This window comes from Pristiophorus japonicus, chromosome 7 (assembly GCF_044704955.1).
Source record: "Pristiophorus japonicus isolate sPriJap1 chromosome 7, sPriJap1.hap1, whole genome shotgun sequence".
Taxonomy (NCBI): Eukaryota; Metazoa; Chordata; class Chondrichthyes; family Pristiophoridae; genus Pristiophorus; species Pristiophorus japonicus.
Genome location: NC_091983.1, coordinates 170,327,083 through 170,345,022, shown reverse-complemented (window position 1 = coordinate 170,345,022; position 17,940 = coordinate 170,327,083). Strand labels below are relative to the sequence as shown.

The 17,940-nt window shown below is 46.6% G+C and overlaps 1 protein-coding gene across 1 annotated transcript in view; it reads left to right on the top strand.

Moving 5' to 3' along the window:
• LOC139266652 (uncharacterized protein C6orf163 homolog) overlaps positions 1–17,940 on the top strand; it is a 61,549-nt gene that overhangs the window by 27,390 nt on the left and 16,219 nt on the right. The window contains exons 5-6 of the mRNA XM_070884238.1: positions 3,690–3,797; positions 16,611–16,813. Coding sequence (XP_070740339.1) covers positions 3,690–3,797; positions 16,611–16,813 — 311 coding nt within the window. The remainder of the gene's footprint in view (positions 1–3,689; positions 3,798–16,610; positions 16,814–17,940) is intronic.

Below are 17,940 nucleotides of genomic sequence, written 5' to 3'. Positions count from 1 at the left end.
ACAGGTCACTCTCCAATACTTTAACCAAATGCCCATTATTCATGTGTGAGCCTGTGTTTTGGGCTCAGCTGTGATGCTTTTCAGGCTGGAATCACAACTGAGCCCAATTCTATCCTCATCCAACACCCATACTTCCAGTAGGAATCACCAGATATCAATTCTGGAGCATGAAGCTTAGCACAGATTTAGGATTTGAGATTTAACACTTACAATTTGAGATAAATGTCTTGTTTCGGAGTTAGGACAGACTTCTTGTGACCATTGCCATTGCCCATTTATGCAGTCCACAATTACGATTAAATCATCAGATTGAGCTCGTAGGCAGTTGGTGACCTACTTATCTGCAGTTGAATCAGTAGATTCAAATTTTCTGCACTCCTGGGAGTCATAGTGACTAATGAGATGGTGCTCCAGAGTGAACCCGGGACCTTTCTGTTTTTATGGCTCAAGTAATCACTCACTTTGGAAAGTAGTATTGAGAGTTCATCTGATAACTCAGTGAATGAATGCGTCATGTGGTATGCATGTGAACCATACACAACAAGAAAGTCCCAAATCCAATCTCTAGTCTCTGCCCGAGTTAGCTGTTCTAAATAAGAACATAAGAAATAGGAGCAGGAGTAGGCCCCTCGAGCCTGCCCCGCCATTCAATAAGATCATGACTGATCTGATCTTGGCTGAACTCTACTTTCCTGGCTGTTCCCCATAACCCTTGACTCCCCTGCACTTCAAGAATCTGTTTATCTCTTGAATATATTCACTGACTCAGCTTCCACAGATCCCTGGGGTAGAGATTTCCAAAGATTCACGACACACTGAGAGAAGAAATTCCTCCTCATCTCTGTCTTAAATGGGCTGCCCCTTATTCTGAAACTATGTCCTCTAGTTCTAGATTCCCCCATGAGGGGAAACATCCTCTCAGCATCTACCCTGTTAAGCCCCCTCAGAATCTTATATGTTTCAATAAGATCACCTCTCATTCTTCTAAACTCCAATGAGACCCAACCTGCTCAACCTTTTTTCATAAGACAACCCCTTCATCCCAGGAATCAACCTCGTGAACCTTTTCTGAACTGCCTCCAATACAAGTATATCCCTTCTTAAATAAGAAAACCAAAACTGTACGCAGTACTCCAGGTGTGGTCTCACCAATACCCTGTACAGTTGTAGAAAGACTTCTCTACTTTTATACTCTATCCGCCTTGCAATAAATTCTCAGTCGGAACATTGACGTGTGAACATTACAATTTACTCTACTTTCCCAATTAGAGAGGGGAAAAATTAGCCAGAGTTCCCTCTCTCAATTGCGGTATAGTGATACTTGCTGGAAAATGTGCAGAGTTAAGATAAACAAGGTTAGACACAGCTGTTCACACAGACACACAGACACACACACAGACACAGACACAGACACACACAGACACACACACACAGACACACACACACAGACACACACACACACACACAGACACACACACAGACACACGCACACACACACACACACACACACACACATACACACATAGACACACGCACACACAGATACACACACAGGCACACACACACACACACACACAGACACACACACAGATACACACACACACACACAAACAGACACACACATAGACACACACACAGATACACACACAGACACACACATAGACACACACACACATACACACACACACATACACACACAGACACACACATAGACACACACACAGATACACACACATAGACACACACACAGACACACACACAGACACACACATAGACACACACACATACACACACATAGACACACACACAGATACACACACAGACACACACACACACACACAGATACACACATAGGCACACACACATAAACACACACACAGATACACACACATAGACACACAGACACATACACACACACACACACACAGAGACACACACACACATAGACACACACACAAAGGTGAATAGCCTGTTTACACTCATTATGCAGGCTCACACATGAAGAATGAAGTACTAGAGGACTGTTGGTAACAATAGAACCATGGCTTAGAATAATGGTTTTGTTACTGGACTTGTGATCGAGTAGGCCAGGACTAATGACCCAGTACATGAGTTCAAATGGCAGCTGGGGAAAATAACACCCAATGTATTGCTGAAGAAAAATTTTATTTGTTGAAGTTTTTCTGAAAACTTAGAAAATTCCTCTATAAATCCTGATTAGCCCAGAATGTGCTCGGCCCCATAATCTATTTTGTATCGGCAACCTCAACACCTAGTGCACTCTAACTGAAAATTGCAGGAAATTGTGCACGTATTAATATGCATCCATTAAATGGATTTAAATATTAAATTGTTCTTGTCATTTTCAGTTGTAAGCTCTTTAGGCCTACCTTCAGTCCCAACCAGAACTCTGAGCACGATGCAGAACAATAAGCGATTTAGCAGGATAGATCTCCACCCAGTTTTCTGAGCCCACTACACCTGCTTTCCCACCTATGATTGCAACAAAAACATATGCCCTTCTAACACCTAAAGTACTGTAAAGTTGAGGTATGTGTACACCTATAAACAGATCTTTTTTGGAAAGAGCGATTCTCCTGATGGATGCAAAGGGTGGATTTTGCCTATAAATCATAATTTTGAGTTGTTCTCACTTTGTATTGTTAGTGTTAACTAACATGTGCATTATATCTTGATTTTGCCATTTAGCTCTCTATACTGCTGCTCACTTACTCCTTCAGAATCGACGTAAAATAATCTGAACCAGATACTTACCTTGGCTGTTATCAATATTGCACCACAATACAGTGACAAGAGATGTTCTTTATGGCCAAGCTATCTTTCACTCGCTGTCTGGGAATAAGAACATAAGAACATAAGAAATAGGAGCAGGAGTAGACCATACGGCCCCTCGAGCCTGCTCCGCCATTTAATACGATCATAGCTGATCTGATCATGGACTCAGGTCCACTTCCCTGTCCGTTCTCTATAACCCCTTATTCCCTTATTGTTTAAGAAAATGTCTATTCTGTCTTAAATTTATTCAATGTCCCAGCTTCCACAGCTCTCTGAGGCAACGAATTCCAGAGATCCACAACCCTCAGAGAGAAGAAATTTCTCCTCATCTCAGTTTTAAATGGACAGCCCCTTATTCTAAGATCATGCCCTCTAGTTCTAATCTCCCCTATCAGTGGAAACATCCTCTCTGCATCCACCTTGTCAAACCCCCTCATAATCTTATACGTTTCGATAAGATCACCTCTCATTCTTCTGAATTCCAATAAGTCGAGGCCCAACCTACTCAACCTTTCCTCATAAGTCAACCCCCTCATCTCCGGAATCAACCTTGTGAACCTTCTCTGAACTGCCTCCAAAGCAAGTATATCCTTTCGTAAATATAGAAACCAAAACTGCACGCAGTATTCCAGGTGTGGCCTCACCAATACCCTGCATAGCTCTAGCAAGACTTCCCTGCTTTTATACTCCATCCCCTTTGCAATAAATGGGCAAGATCTGGTGAATCTTACCCACTGAGGAGAGATGAGTGTGAACAGTCATCTGCTGAGCTTAATGATGGCTGCCAAACGCCTCTTCTCCCAATGATTCAAAACTAATGAAAAGGATTTCTCATAAGTAATGAACAGAGTAATTAACACCTATGACTTTTGTTGCATGTAATACTTCTCCAGACCAAGAAAGAGAAAGAGGAAGCCGTGAAAAAGGTACTGCTTGAGGCTGAACAGGAAAAGAAAAAAGAGATAGAGGCACTAAAGATGATACACAAGGACGAAATAAAGGTAAGGACATGCTTCAGCCATTTGCTGAAACAACAACTGACTCAGAGGTGAGAATGCTACCAGGTGGGCCAAGACTGACCCATAGGCGATGTTAGGAAGAGAAGGAGGTGTGGAACAGTGGGTATTAGGCAATATTCCCATTAAACTGTGTGGCCGCACAGCTGTCTGGAGTTCCCGTGCAGCCAGCACACCGGCTTTTAACTAGAAAAACACGCGCATGCGCAGGAATTTGAATGGGCCGCACACCTAAAATAAAATGAAAGGGAACATTGGTATTAGGGAGGAATTCCAGAGTGCAGGGCCCAGGTGATTAAAGGCCCGGCTACCAATGACGTGAGACAAATACGTACAAAAGGTCAGGCTCAGCGGAACAGACAGTTTGGGAGAGGGAACAGTTTTACTGCTGGAGAAGATTACAGAGATAGCGAGGGGTGAACATAAGAACATAAGAACATAAGAAATAGGAGCAGGAGTAGGCCATACAGCCCCTCAAGCCTGCTCCGCAATTTAATACGATCATGGCTGATCCAATCATGGACTCAGGTCCACTTCCCTGCCCCTTATTCCCTTATGGGTTACGAAACTGTTTATCTCTGTCTTAATTTATTCAATGACCCAGCTTCCACAGCTCTCTGAGGCAGCAAATTCCACAGATTTACAACCCAATGAGAGAAAAAATTTCTCCTCATCTCAGTTTTAAGTGGATGGCCCCTTATTCTAAGATTATGCCCCCTAGTTCCAGTCTCCCCTATCAGTGGAAACATCCACCTTGTCAAGCCCCCTCATAATCTTACACGTTTCGATAAGATCACCTCTCATTCGTAACGTATAAGAAGTATAATGGTGAGGCCATAGAGAAATGTACAAACAATGATGAGAACTTTAAATTTTAGGCATTAGGGAAATGAGAGCCACTGTAGGCCAGTGAAGGCAGGAGCGGTGGGCAAGTGGGACAGAAATTGGTTGGTAGAATTTTAGATAAGCTGAAATTTATAGAGCCATTGTTCGAGGTGAGAATGTAAGGGGCAGAGTGAGAGAGGGATTTAATGAGGTGGTCGGTAATATAGAAAAGGAACTTGTGGCTGATATGTCCTTACTGTACAGTACAAATGCACACGAGGCCCATGCTTGAGTGAAGGTCACTCTGTGCCCAGCAACTTTTATTCCAGCACTGAAGTGATGAAGGTGGGTAGAGCTTCTCCTTTTATACCTGAAAGACCAGGTTGGGAGTGTCTCCCACAAGTTCACCACCTAGTGGTCAATGTTCTCACAGTCTACAACTAGTCAGTTTATATATGCGTTGCAATGACAGTTAAATACATGACATTACCTCCCCCCCAAAAGTCTTATTGGGATCACAGGTTAAGTCTCTCTGGTGGTTTACACTCCCTTGTAGAGCGCCTGAGTTGGGGCTCCGGTTGTTGGGCGCTGGCCTGAGTGTCTGCTGTTTGCGGTGCCTCAGGCCTGTCCGGACTGCCCACAGTGACTGGGCTCTCCTCCACTTGGTTCCGGTGTTCAGCCACTTGTGGAGGAGTGAACTCTACATCGTGTCTTCCTCTGCTTCTTCTATGAGGTTGCTGAACCTCCTTTTTGTTTGATCCACGTGTTTGTGGCAGATTTGTCCATTGGTAAGTTTAACTACCAGAATCCTATTTCCTTCTTTGGCAATCACAGTGCCTGCGAGCCATTTAGGCCCTGCAGTGTAGTTGAGATTAACATCAATACATCGCACCCTCGCATTCCTGTCGTGGTAGTCACATTGTGACTGGCGCCTGCTCTCAACAATTTCTTTCATGGTGGGGTGTATAAGGGATAACCTGGTTTTGAGCGTCCTTTTCATTAGCAGCTCTGCGGGTGGGACCCCTGTGAGTGAGTGTGGTCGGGATCTATTGGCCAACAGGAGGCGTGATGAGCGGCTTTGTAGGGAACCCCCTTGGATTCTGAGCATCCCCTGTTTGATCATCTGCACTGCTCGTTCCGTCTGGCCGTTTGAGGCCGGCTTGAATGGTGCCGTTCTGACATGGTTGATACCATTTCCTGCCATGAAGTCCTGGAATTCACTGCTTGTAAGCACGGGCCATTGTCACTGATCAAGACGTCATGGTGGCGAACATTGCCCGTAGACTTTCTACCGTGGCCGGGATGTGCTTGAATTGAGAATGTCACACTCAATCCATTTGGAGTAGGCGTCCCATGAAAGGACCTGCGTAGTCCACATGGATGCGTGGCCATGGTTTGGTGGGCCAGGACCAGGGGCTAAGGGGGGCTTCCCTGGGCGCATTGCCCAGCTGGGCGCACGTGTTGCACCTGCGAACACAAAGTTCCAGGTCTGCATCTATCCCTGGCCACCAAACGTGTGACCTGGCAATTGCCTTCATCATGCCCGGGTGCTCATTGTGGAGTTCTCTGATGAACATCTTTCTGCCCATCTGGGGCATGACTACTCGGTTTCCCCATAGTAGGCAATCGGCCTGAATCAAGAGTTCATCCTTGCGCCTGTGAAATGGTTTGAATTCCTCAGGGCATGCCCCGTATGTGGCTGTCCAGTCCCCATTAAGGACACATTTCTTGACTAAAGACAGTAGCGGGTCTCTATTTGTCCAAACTTTGATCTGACGGGCTGTCATGGGTGAGCCTTCGCTTTCGAAAGCTTCCACAGCCATGACCATCTCAGCAGCATGCTCGGTAGCCCCCTCGGTGGTGGCTAGTGGGAGTCTGCTGAGTGCATCAGCGCAGTTTTCAGTGCCCGGTCTGTGCCGAATTGTATAGTCGTAGGCGGCTAACGTGAAAGCCCACCTCTGTATGTGAGCCGATGCATTTGTATTTATGGCCTTGTTGTCGGCCAAAAGGGATGTTAGGGGTTTGTGATCTGTCTCCAGCTCAAATTTCCTGCCGAACAGGTACTGGTGCATTTTTTTTTGCAGCATATACACACACAAGCGCTTCCTTTTCTACCATCCCGTAGCCCAGTTCTGCCTGGGACAAACTTCTGGAGGCATAAGCTACCGGCTGTAACTGACCCTTGGCATTGACATGCTGCAACACACACCCGACCCCATTGGACGACGCATCGCACGTTAAAGCAAGTTTCTTACATGGGTCATATAGTGTTAACAGATTGTTGGAGCAAAACAAATTTCATGCTCTATCAAAAGCCCTTTCCTGGCTATCGCCCCAGACCCATTCACGACCTTTGCGTCGGAGCACGTGTAGAGGCTCTAACAGCGTGCTCAATTTTGGAAGAAAGTTACCAAAATAGTTCAGGAGCCCGAGGAACGAATGCAGCTCCGTCGTGTTATGGGGTCTGGGTGCTCTCTGGATCGCTTCTGTTTTGGACGCAGTAGGTCTGATCCCGTCTGCTGCTACCCTCATGCCCAGGAATTCTACCTCTGGAGCTAGGAAGACGCACTTCGCCTTTTTCAGTCTCAGACCTACCCGGTCCAGTCTGCGTAGCTCCTCCTCCAGGTTGAGGAGGTGTTCTTCAGTATCACAACCCGTGATGAAGATGTCGTCTTGAAAAACCATTGTCCTTGGAATCGACTTGAGGAGGCTTTCCATATTGCGTTGAACGATCGCGGCGGCCAAACGAATCCCAAACGGACATCTGTTGTACTCAAACAACCCCTTGTGTGTCATGATGGTGGTCAGCTTCTTCGACTCACTCGCCAGCTCCTGGGTCATGTAAGCTGAGATTCGGTCCAATTTTGAAAAAAGTTTGCCACCGGATAGCATCGTGAAGATGTCCTCCGCTCTCGGTAGCAGGTACTGGTCTTGGAGTGACACCCGATTGATGGTAGCCTTGTAAACACCACATATCCCAACTGACCCATCCGCTTTGAGCACCGGTACAATCGGGCTCGCCCAGTCACTGAATTCGACTGGCGAGATGATGCCTTCCCTCAGCAGGCGGTCCAATTCGCCTTCTATCTTTTCCCGCATCTCGTACGGCACCGCTCTGGCCTTGTGGTGCACTGGCCTGGCGTCCGGGTTTATGTGAGTCACTACTTTGGTCCCCATGAAAGTGCCAATGCCGGGCTGAAATAGTGAGTCAAATTTGTCCAGGACCTGTGAGCATGATATTCGCTGCACAGAAGAAATTGCATTGACCTCGCCCCATTTCCAGTTCATGACAGCCAGCCAACTCCTCTCCAGTAGTGCGGGACCGTCCCCTGGGACAATCCAGAGTAGCAATCTGTTCTCCGAATCTTTGTGGGTCACGACTACCGTGGCGCTGCCCAGCACCGGAATGATCTCCTTTGTATATGTCCGTAGCTGTGGGTCAATCGGCAATAATGTGTTTGCCTCCACACCTCCAACATGAGCAGTTGTTGGAAACAAAAGGCCCATTACCAGTCGATCGTCTCTGACTGTCTGTGTAACTGCTTTTAAGCACACCATTAACAGGTGTTGATGGCCCCATTACTGGCCGCATTGTCCCTTGCGATGGCGTGAATCGCCGTTCAGCTAGCCATTGTCTCTGTTGAATTCCCCCTTTGGATTCAACTACATGCTTGGGCATGTCCGATTGCCCCTGTCTGCCTGGAGAACTGTGTGCCACGTTAACAATGTTGACTCCCTGTCCATTTGCTGCATTTAAACCAAGATTTTTGTCGAACATCATTCTGGTCTCTTCCTCTCCTGAGATAAATGTATGGGCCATCAAAGCTGCTGTTTCCAGGGTCAAGTCTTTGGTCTCAATCAATTTCCTGAAAACCCCAGCGTGCCCGATGCCCTCAATAAAGAAGTCTTGCAGCATCTCCGCTCTGCATGCATCTGGGAACTTACACAGGCTCGCCAGTCGCCGGAGATCTGCCACGAAGTCTGGAACGCTTTGCCCTTCTCGCCGCCGGTGCGTGTAAAACCGGTGTCTCACCATGTGCATGCTGCTCGCCGGTTTAAAGTGTTCCCCGATCAACTTACTGAGCTCTTCAAAAGTCTTGTCCGCCGGCTTCTCTGGCGCTAGAAGGTCCTTCATCAGGGAGTACGTCCTGGACCCACAAACCGTCAGGAGATGAGCCCTGCGTTTGTCGGCCGAATCCTGTCCCAACCATCCCTTAGTGACGAAACTTTGCTGTAGTCGCTCAATAAAATCATCCCAATCATCACCGGCACAGTACCTCTCATCTGTGCTGCTAGTGGCCATGCTCCCGTGGTTTAAATCCCAGTTTCCCATCACAATGATATGTCCTTACTATACAGTATAATTGCACACGAGGCCCATGCTTGAGAGAAGCTCACTCTGTGACCAGCAACTTTTATTCCAGCGCTGAAGCGATGAAGGTGGGTGGAGCTTCCCCTTTTATACCTGAAAGACCAGGTTAGGAGTGTCTCCCACAAGTTCACCACCTAGTGGTCAGTGTTCTCACAGTGTACAACTAGTCAGTTTATACATGGAATACAAAGACAGTTAAATACCTGACAGTGGCTATTTTTGCCCTTCGGGCTGACCCTAGATTACAGGATGCTTTAGACAGATGCAATTGAGGCCCAATAGAGCTTGATGTGGTCCAGCCAGATATGGCTTTGGATGGCTAAGTCAGTTCTGTGCTAGTACACTCAAGTTTGGACCCCTTGGACTGGAGGGAACAAAGATGACGGCCATGCTAGCGGGAACAACATGGATGGAAGACATTGAAGGTTTTGTTGGGGATTAGGGCATTAAAGGTGGAGATGACAAAATGGATGACTAAATCAAAATCAATGACTGCAGAGCAATGTTTCTCCTAACTTTTTTGGGTGCATGGTCCCTTTAAGGGGCTGCATGGCCCATTCACAGTTTGGAAAAGCCAATCCCGGCTGCGCAGGACCAGCACCCAGGTGTGCGATCATGCAACCATGCAGCTTAGCTGGAATGTTGCTGCAGAGGCATCTGGCAAATGGAGGGCTAAAGGCTGGACAGTGGGGAGTGTGAGAGTACAATTGTAAGTACCAGGATAGAATTTTTTCCAGGATGGATACAGAATGGAGTTGAAAGAGGATACGGCTGCTGTGTGTGATGAGGGATTCAAGGAAGTGATTGGAGATGGCCTCATTAGTGATCGAGACCACGAGAGGAGAGGTTACGGGAAATGGTGAGGTTAAGGGAATGGCTGTGAATGTGGGTAGAAGAGTTTATGTAGAGAAAAAGGTTTAGGGAGGAGATTAGGGCAGTGAATTCCAAGACGAGAGGGCAAGGGTATCCTGGATGGAGATTGAAATCACGAAGGATAAGAAAACCTTCAGTGCTGAGCATAAGGAAGGAAAGGACGAAGGATAACTCTGGCAGAAACTCATGGTGGGGTTTGAGGGATAGTAGACAACAATTATGAAGGAAGGATAATAGAGGTGAAATATGGTGAGGTGTTTAACGAAGGAGAAGGTTCCAAATGAGTAGCGAGAGGAAATGGTGTGATTTGGTGATAAGGGGCACACCATCACCGCGGTGATTGGGGCAGGACAGGTGGCGCAAAATGTAAACAGGCAGGGAACTTCAGGAAGGGGCAAGGTGCCCTCATTTTTAAACCAAGTATTAGCCACAATAAAGACATGGTTGGCTAGGGCCTTGTCTGCTACAAATGTGTCCTCTGCAGACTCAAGTACAGTAAAATATTGTGAGCTACAATGTTATATAACTTCTGTGGATGCATTTCTCAGCAGCAAGTCTGATCATTTCACTTACATCACTCAGATGCAAATGCACTGTGCATATTGGGCCTGAAATCACGCTCCCCACGGGCGAGTACGAAGTGCGCACGCGCCCATGAAGTACCCACAAGTCCCATGTTTAGGCGTACGAAGCGCATGCGCCTAAACCCGGCTCTTGCGATCTGTCAATTTTGACAAATCGCATGCATCTGAAGGAAAAGGGCCTCTGCGGGCAGAGAGTTGGGCTATTTGCCCAACTCCTGCCCAGCAAATGTCCTTCAAATTCTTACGCTGATAAAAGCAGGCGTAGGAATTGCTTTTACCAGCATAAGAGTTTTAAAAAATAGAAAAATAACATGTTATCACTCATTTATATATTAAAAACCCTGTCCAGTAAGGCAAGCTTATTTTTAGCCCTGTTAAAAAACATATTTTAAAAAACATATTTTGCAAAAATTCAAAAAATACATTTTTGCATAAAATATTTAATTAAATTGCATTTTAATTAATTTTAAATATGTAATATGTTTTAAAATTTTATTTTCAGTGTTTCTGTGTTTTGGGGGTATTCCCATTCATACTTATAGCAGCTCCGTACATGCGGAATTACTATAAGTATGAATGGGATCCCCTACTCTGATAGGTTGGGCCAGCCCACGTGATCCCAGAGAGGCATACAAAGCTCTTACAATCCTGGGATATGTAGGCCCCTACGCTGGTCTTCACGTAGAGCCCCCTCGGACCGCAAGTCTCCAAACCTCCTGGGACCACCAGGTACTTCGTAGAAATTATAGCGGTCAGAGGCATCCACCTACGGGAAGCCTCCGACCGCAATTTCTGGGCCATTGTTTTATTGGTATCGTGCACTTTAATCCAAAAATATGCTTTCTTGTTGAGCATTTAAATTCTATTCGGATTTAGCTCTGTGTGCTTTACTTCCATGGCTGCATTGGCCAAAGTTTAAAAATTGCAATATTTTCCCTCGTTCTCCACATTGGCCTCTTGCAACACTCATCACTACAAAGGCATTCATAGAATCATAGAATCATAGAAATTTACAGCATGGAAGGAGGTCATTTCAGCTCACCGTGTCCGTGCCAGCCGACCAAGAGCTATCCAGCCTAATCCCACTTTCCAGCTCTTGGTCCATAGCCCTGTAGGTTATGGCACTTCAAGTGCACATCCAAGTATCTTTTAAATGTGGTGAGGGTTCTGTCTCTACCACCCTTTCAGGCAATGAGATCCAAACCCCCCCCCACCCTCTGGGTGAAGAAATTTGCCCTCATATCTCCTCTAATCCTCCCCCTAATTACTTTAAATCTATGCCCCCAGTTTAAAAAAATATATATTTGTTCACGGGATGTGGGCATCGCTGGCAAGGCCAGCATTTATTGCCCATCCCTAATTGCCCTGAGAAGGAGTTGGTGAGCCACCTTCTTGAACCGCTGAAGTCCGTGTGGTGATGGTGCACCCACAGTGCAGGGAGTTCCAGGATTTTGACCCAGCGATGATAAAAGAACGGCGATATGCTTCCAAATCAGGAGAGTGTGTGACTTGGAGGGGAACGTGGAGGTGGTGGTGTTCCCATGTGCTTGCTGCCCTTGTCCTTCTAGGTGGTAGAGGTTGCGGGCTTGGTAGGTGCTGTCGAAGAAGACTTGGCGAGTTGCTGCAGTGCACCTTGTAGATGGTACACACTGCAGCCACGGTTGCCGGTGGTGGATGTTAAAGGTGGTGGATGGGGTGCCAATTAAGCAGGCTGCCTTGCCCTGGTTGTTGACCCCTCTGCCAAAGGAAACAAGTCCTTCCTATTCACTCTATCCAGGCCCCTCATAATTTTATATACCTCAATCTGGTCTCCCCTCAGCCTCCTCTGTTCCAAAGAAAACAGATCCAGAACAGATCCAGCATCTCCAATCTTTCCTCATAGACAAAATTCTCCAGTCCAGGCAACATTCTTGTAAATCTCCTCTGCACCCTTTCCAGTGCAATCACATCTTTCCTGTAATGTGGTGACCAGAACTGCACACAATACTCCAGCTGCAGCCTAACCAGTGTTTTATAGTTTAAGCATAACCTCCCCTTGCTCTTGTATTCCATGTCTCGACTAATAAAAGCAAGTATTCCATATGCCTTCTTAACCACCTTATCTACCTGGGCTGCTACCTTCAGTGATCTGTGGAACTGCACTCCAAGGTCCTTTTGTTCCTCTGCACTTTTCAGTGTTGTACCATTTAATGTGTATTCCCTTGCCTTGTTAGACCTCCTTAAATACATTACCTCACATTTATCCGGAGTGAGTTCCATTTGCCACTGTTCTGCCCACCTGACCAGTATATTGATATCTTCCTGCAGCCCGCAGCTTTCTTCTTCATTATCAACCACACAGCCTATTTTAGTGTCATCTGCAAACTTCTTATTCATACCCCAACATTTAAGTCCAAGTCATTGATATATACCACAAAAATCAAGGGACCCATCACTGAGCCCTGCGGAACCCCACTGGAAACAGCCTTCCAGTCACAAAAATACGCCTCAACCATTATCCTTTGCTTCCTGCCTCCGAGATAAATTTTGGATCCAACTTGCCGCTTTGCTCTGGATCGCATGGGCTTTTACTTTCGTGACCAGTCTGCCATTTGAGACCTTATCAAAAGCTTTGCTAAAATCCATATACACTACATCACATACAGCGCCTTCATCGACCCTCCTGGTTACCTCCTCAAAAAATTCAATCAAGTTAGTCAGACACAACTTTCCATTAATAAATCCATGCTGACTGTCCCTGATTAATCCATGTCATTCCAAATGATGATTTATCCTGTCCCTCAGGATTTTTTCCAATAATTTTTCCACCACCGAGGTTAGGCTGACTGGACTGTAATTACTCAGTCTATCCTTTCTCCCTTTTTAAACAAAGATACAACATTAGCAGTCCTCCAGTCCTCTGGCACCACACCTGTAGCCAGAGAGGATTGGAAAATGATGGTCAGAGCCTCTGCTATTTCCTCTTTTGCTTCTCTCAACAGCCTGGGATACGTTTCATCTGGGCCTGGGGATTTACCACTTTTAAAGCTGCTAAGCCCCTTAATACTTCCTCTCTCACCATGTTTATCTCGTCTAATATTTCACACTCCTCCTCCCTCATTATCAAAGTCTGCATTGCCCCTCTCTTTTTGAAAACAGTGCAAAGTATTCATTAAGAATCCTATCCACGTCTCCCGGCCTCCACACACAGATTACCTTTCTGGGGCTCAATTTTCCCCAAACCCATTTTCTGGCGTGTTGACAGACTTACGCCGGGTTTTCTAGGCCAGAAATGCACCATAAATATTTTTCCAAAGTTTCCCCGATCTATAAATCGAACTTGGAGTTGCGCAATGTGTCCAGACGTCTCGGTGGATGGAGCATGCTGTCTGCGCCAAAAAACGAAACCGCGCCTTCTGTGCATGCGCGGAAAAAAACCTTGCGTTTTTGACGTGACTCCAATGGATGCGCATGCTCAGTACAGCTCACATTTGGCCATCGGCCATTTTTTAAGCTGATCAGTTGTCTCTCACTCCCCCACTACGGGCACCAAGCCTTATGATCAGCTATCTCTCCCTCCTCTCCTCTCTCCCTGCACCCCCCCGGCTTGTTTTGTAGCCGAACCCCGAATCCCTAGCCCACCCCAAGCCCCTTGCCTGTGCCGGTCCAGTTCCAGCTCCCCCAGCCCCGAGTGCCTTACTGGTGCTGGTTCCCCGCCCCTAGCCCAGGCCGAAGGGCTTGCCGATCCACTCCCCTGCCCGACCCTGGCCCCGAGTGCCCTCCCGGTCCCGCTCCCCGTTCCTAGTCTAGGCCGAAAAGCTTGCCGGTCCGATCCCTGTCTCTATCCCAGGTCGAATGGCCTCCTCCCTCCCAGTCCCCACACCTAACTACAGCCGAAAGGCTTCCGCCCACCTCCTCACCCCCTCTCTTCACCGCCCCCCCCCCCACACCCCCTTCCACCCCCCACCTTTCTCTCGCTCTCCCTCTATCTTACCTTTCCTGCTGCTGCTGTCCGGGCATCTGCTGCACTTACCTGCGCCGATTTCTTTAACTCTCTGGAAGGTTTTTCTGCAGAGGCCACATACACTGGCCTAAGCAGAACTGGAGTAACTCTCAGCTGGCCAAACTTGCCTAAATGGCCAGAATTGGCGCAGGTGGAAGGTTACGGCCCCTTTGGCTGAAAAGAAAACGTACCTAAAAAAATCGTAACTAACTGAGTTACGCTGGAGAAATTGATTTAACTTCGGCCAAAAAAAGCAGCCTGCTCCAAAAAAACGGCGCAAATCACTGGGGAAAATTGAACCTATGGTGTCTAATAGGCCCCATTCTTTCTCTAGTTATCCTCTTGCTCTTAATGTATTTATAAAACATCTTTGGGTTTTCCCTGATTTGACTTGCCAACATTCTTTCATGCTCTCTCTTTGCTTTCCTGACATCTTTTTTAATTGCACCCCTGCACTTCTTATATCCTCTAGAGTTTCTGCAATGTTGAATTCTTGGTGTCTGTCATAAACTTCCCTTTTTTTATCTTTATCTCACCCTGTATGTTCCTTAACATCCAGGGGGCTCTAGATTTGTTAGCCCCACCTTTTTTTTAAGGGAACAGACTTACTCTGTACCCTCAGGATCTCTTTGAATGCCTCCCACTGCTCTGACATTGATTTACCATCAAGTAGCTGTTTCCAGTCCACTTTGACCAAATTCTATTCCAAGAATCTGTAATCAGCCACTGCAAGATACTCAGGATCAGCCTGTCCTGCCATGACTTATTTATTGTATTTTTATTCTTTATTTTTGATTCATGAAGCTGTTAATGTCAGCATATTGAGATTGGGAATTTACTGCGAGAGGAACTGTCAAGTATGATTCCCACATTACCACAAGCTTGTCCCACAACACTGTCACTTCAGTTTTACATGTGAACCATAAAAATAAGCAGGTGCTGGCAGGTGTATTGATGCACCAGTGGGCTTTGTGAAAGAGTATAGGACACAGACTACTCCTGAGCCCAGGCCCCCGCTCGCTGATAAGGGAGAGAGACGGCGGTCGCTGGTCGTTGAACACAGATCTCCCGGCTCGAGCTCACCATCGTCCACTCTTCTCTCGCCAAGTCCCGCTGTAGATATGAGTGGACGGGCCTGCTGGCCGAACAGTTGCAATACAACCGGCAGAGCGTCCCCGGAACCACCTATGTCTCCAACCGATTTGACATCTAGACCCGCGACCAAAAACGTCTGATTTTGACAAGCCTGTTGAGTCACATTGTATACCACAAGGGTGCTGGCTGACCTTTGGTGCCGAACCTCATTCATTCTTCACCTGCGAGCCTATACCTTGAGTTAGTAGTCTTGCTCTATCAAGGAGGGCATCACAGGCAGTCCCGATTGTTCACACCCAATTTTGGCCTCCAACTAGGATTTCAACCTTCCAGGATTGTCCTGGAGTCGCCAGAAATAAAACATTAATCTGCTGTGAGCAGTTTGGAAGAAAAATCATAAGGGCTTAAAAAAATTGTTTTTTTCATTTTCATTGTAAACTTTTGTTTATTAGTTATGAAAATATTGGATATGGGGGATGAAGGCTGTTTGACTGACAATCAAGCAGAGAACTGGGACCAGTTGATGTGCTCGAAACAGTCGGCAAGGGAGTCGAGGGAGTCGAGGGTTGTGGGGCAACGAGTGAGACGGGCGGTGGGGGGGAGGTCAGCTGATTGGGGCTCGTGTGGAGGGAAAGAAGGATTGGGGTGGGCATGGGGGAAAGTTCCCACTAATTTTTTGTTGGTCTGCCTGGGGCCTTTAACGGGCACGATTTTTCGTTTTAAAAGCCGGCTCAGCGGCTGCACGTGACTTCCAGAGCGCAGCGCGGCCACGCACTTAAAGGGAACATTTGCGTGGGGACCAGTATTTTCTGCAGTGCAGCAGCAGTAACATGGTGAGTGGGAGCGGCACTGAGAGACATTTTATACAGAAAAAATATTTGTGTTGTGTTAAAGGGGGTCCGTGCAATTTTTATAACACGGGAGGGGGGCCTCAGCAGCAAAAAGGTTGAGAACCTCTTCCTGTAGAATATATAGATTTTTTAAATTCAATTTAGCGCTTGATTTCTGGGCTCTGTAAAAGCCAATCTCTTGACATGATCGCTTGCCTCATCACTCTGTTTTATTAGAAAGCAATAGAAAAAACAGAGATCAAGATGCGATGGGAAATAGAGAAGCAGGTGAGCAAGGAACATGAAAAAGGAAAACAACGCCTAGCTCATGAAATCGAGCAGCTACTTTTCAAATGTGGACATGAAAAGGCCATGGCTGTAGCTGCAGCACAAGAAGAAGAAAAGAAAATTGCATCCAATACTCTTGAGCAAGTGATAATGTAAGTTCTTGCTGTCGCAGTATGTGTCAGGTCTGTGCAATGGTAGTTGCAGGCGCCATTGTAGCAGATGGAATAGCTCTACATCTGGCTCTCTGCTGACCAGACCCGAAGTTTCCAATTAGATGTACCATTACCTTCAGATATTGTTGGTGGGTGTGGTTTACTAAGCTAGGAAGCATTCCGTTCTTTCTTGCAATGCCACGGAAAGTAAGACATACAGTGGTCCAAGGAAGCATCAGGCATCACTATCAGTCAGGCATTGATATATCTTCGTGGTGCCATCAGTCTGCTCTACCAGCTTCTTTGGGGAATAGGAGCCTCTGCATCCACTAATCGTCTGCCAAAGTGAGGCATGTTCCTCTCTGTCTGCAGATGCGGGTATGGGGGTACCAACAACAGGCACAGGGCACTTCCCTATTGTGCAGCCTGATCTGCCTGGCATCCCTCCATAAATCCTCCTCTTCTTCCAATCCCCTCAAATTAAGGATTCCCATTGGGAAGCGGTGCAGGGGGGAAAAAAAATAGAACAGTTGTCGCAAAGGCTCGTGAGAACCTGAAGGCCAACAGAACAAAAACAAACACAATCCACAATAGTCCAGACATGCATGAAAATACTTTGCTATGTGTTACTATGCCTTTTAAATTACCACAGTCCCTAGAAGTGATGGACACCTGCTTTCCTGGCCTTGGTTCACAGAGGACATCCTGTGAACCCGCACTTTAGGGAATTGCAAGTAGGATGTCTTTGCCCTCATTTCTTTGCTTGAATGAATTTCCCACTGGGTGATCTCTGCTAAATTTCATCTTCATTATGGCCCAAATACATCAATTTCTGGGGCGTAACAGTCACTGAGCTCACCATCCTTAGGCACACTTTCATACGTTCCTGACTTCTGAGCCTTAGCCTTCAATTTCCTGCCCCCACTCCCAATTTTCCCCCTCTTGTACAGATATTGGTGATTCATATTGGGAACAGTTCTATCGAATTAGTAGGCCTCTGATAGTTTGTCCAGGCAATCGTTCTTCAAACATGAGACCAAAGAGTGAATGTCAGTTGTACATTTGACTGTGGGACTTTGTAGCTAAGCCCAATTCTGTCATCATCTGGGGATGGAATTTCCTGTGGG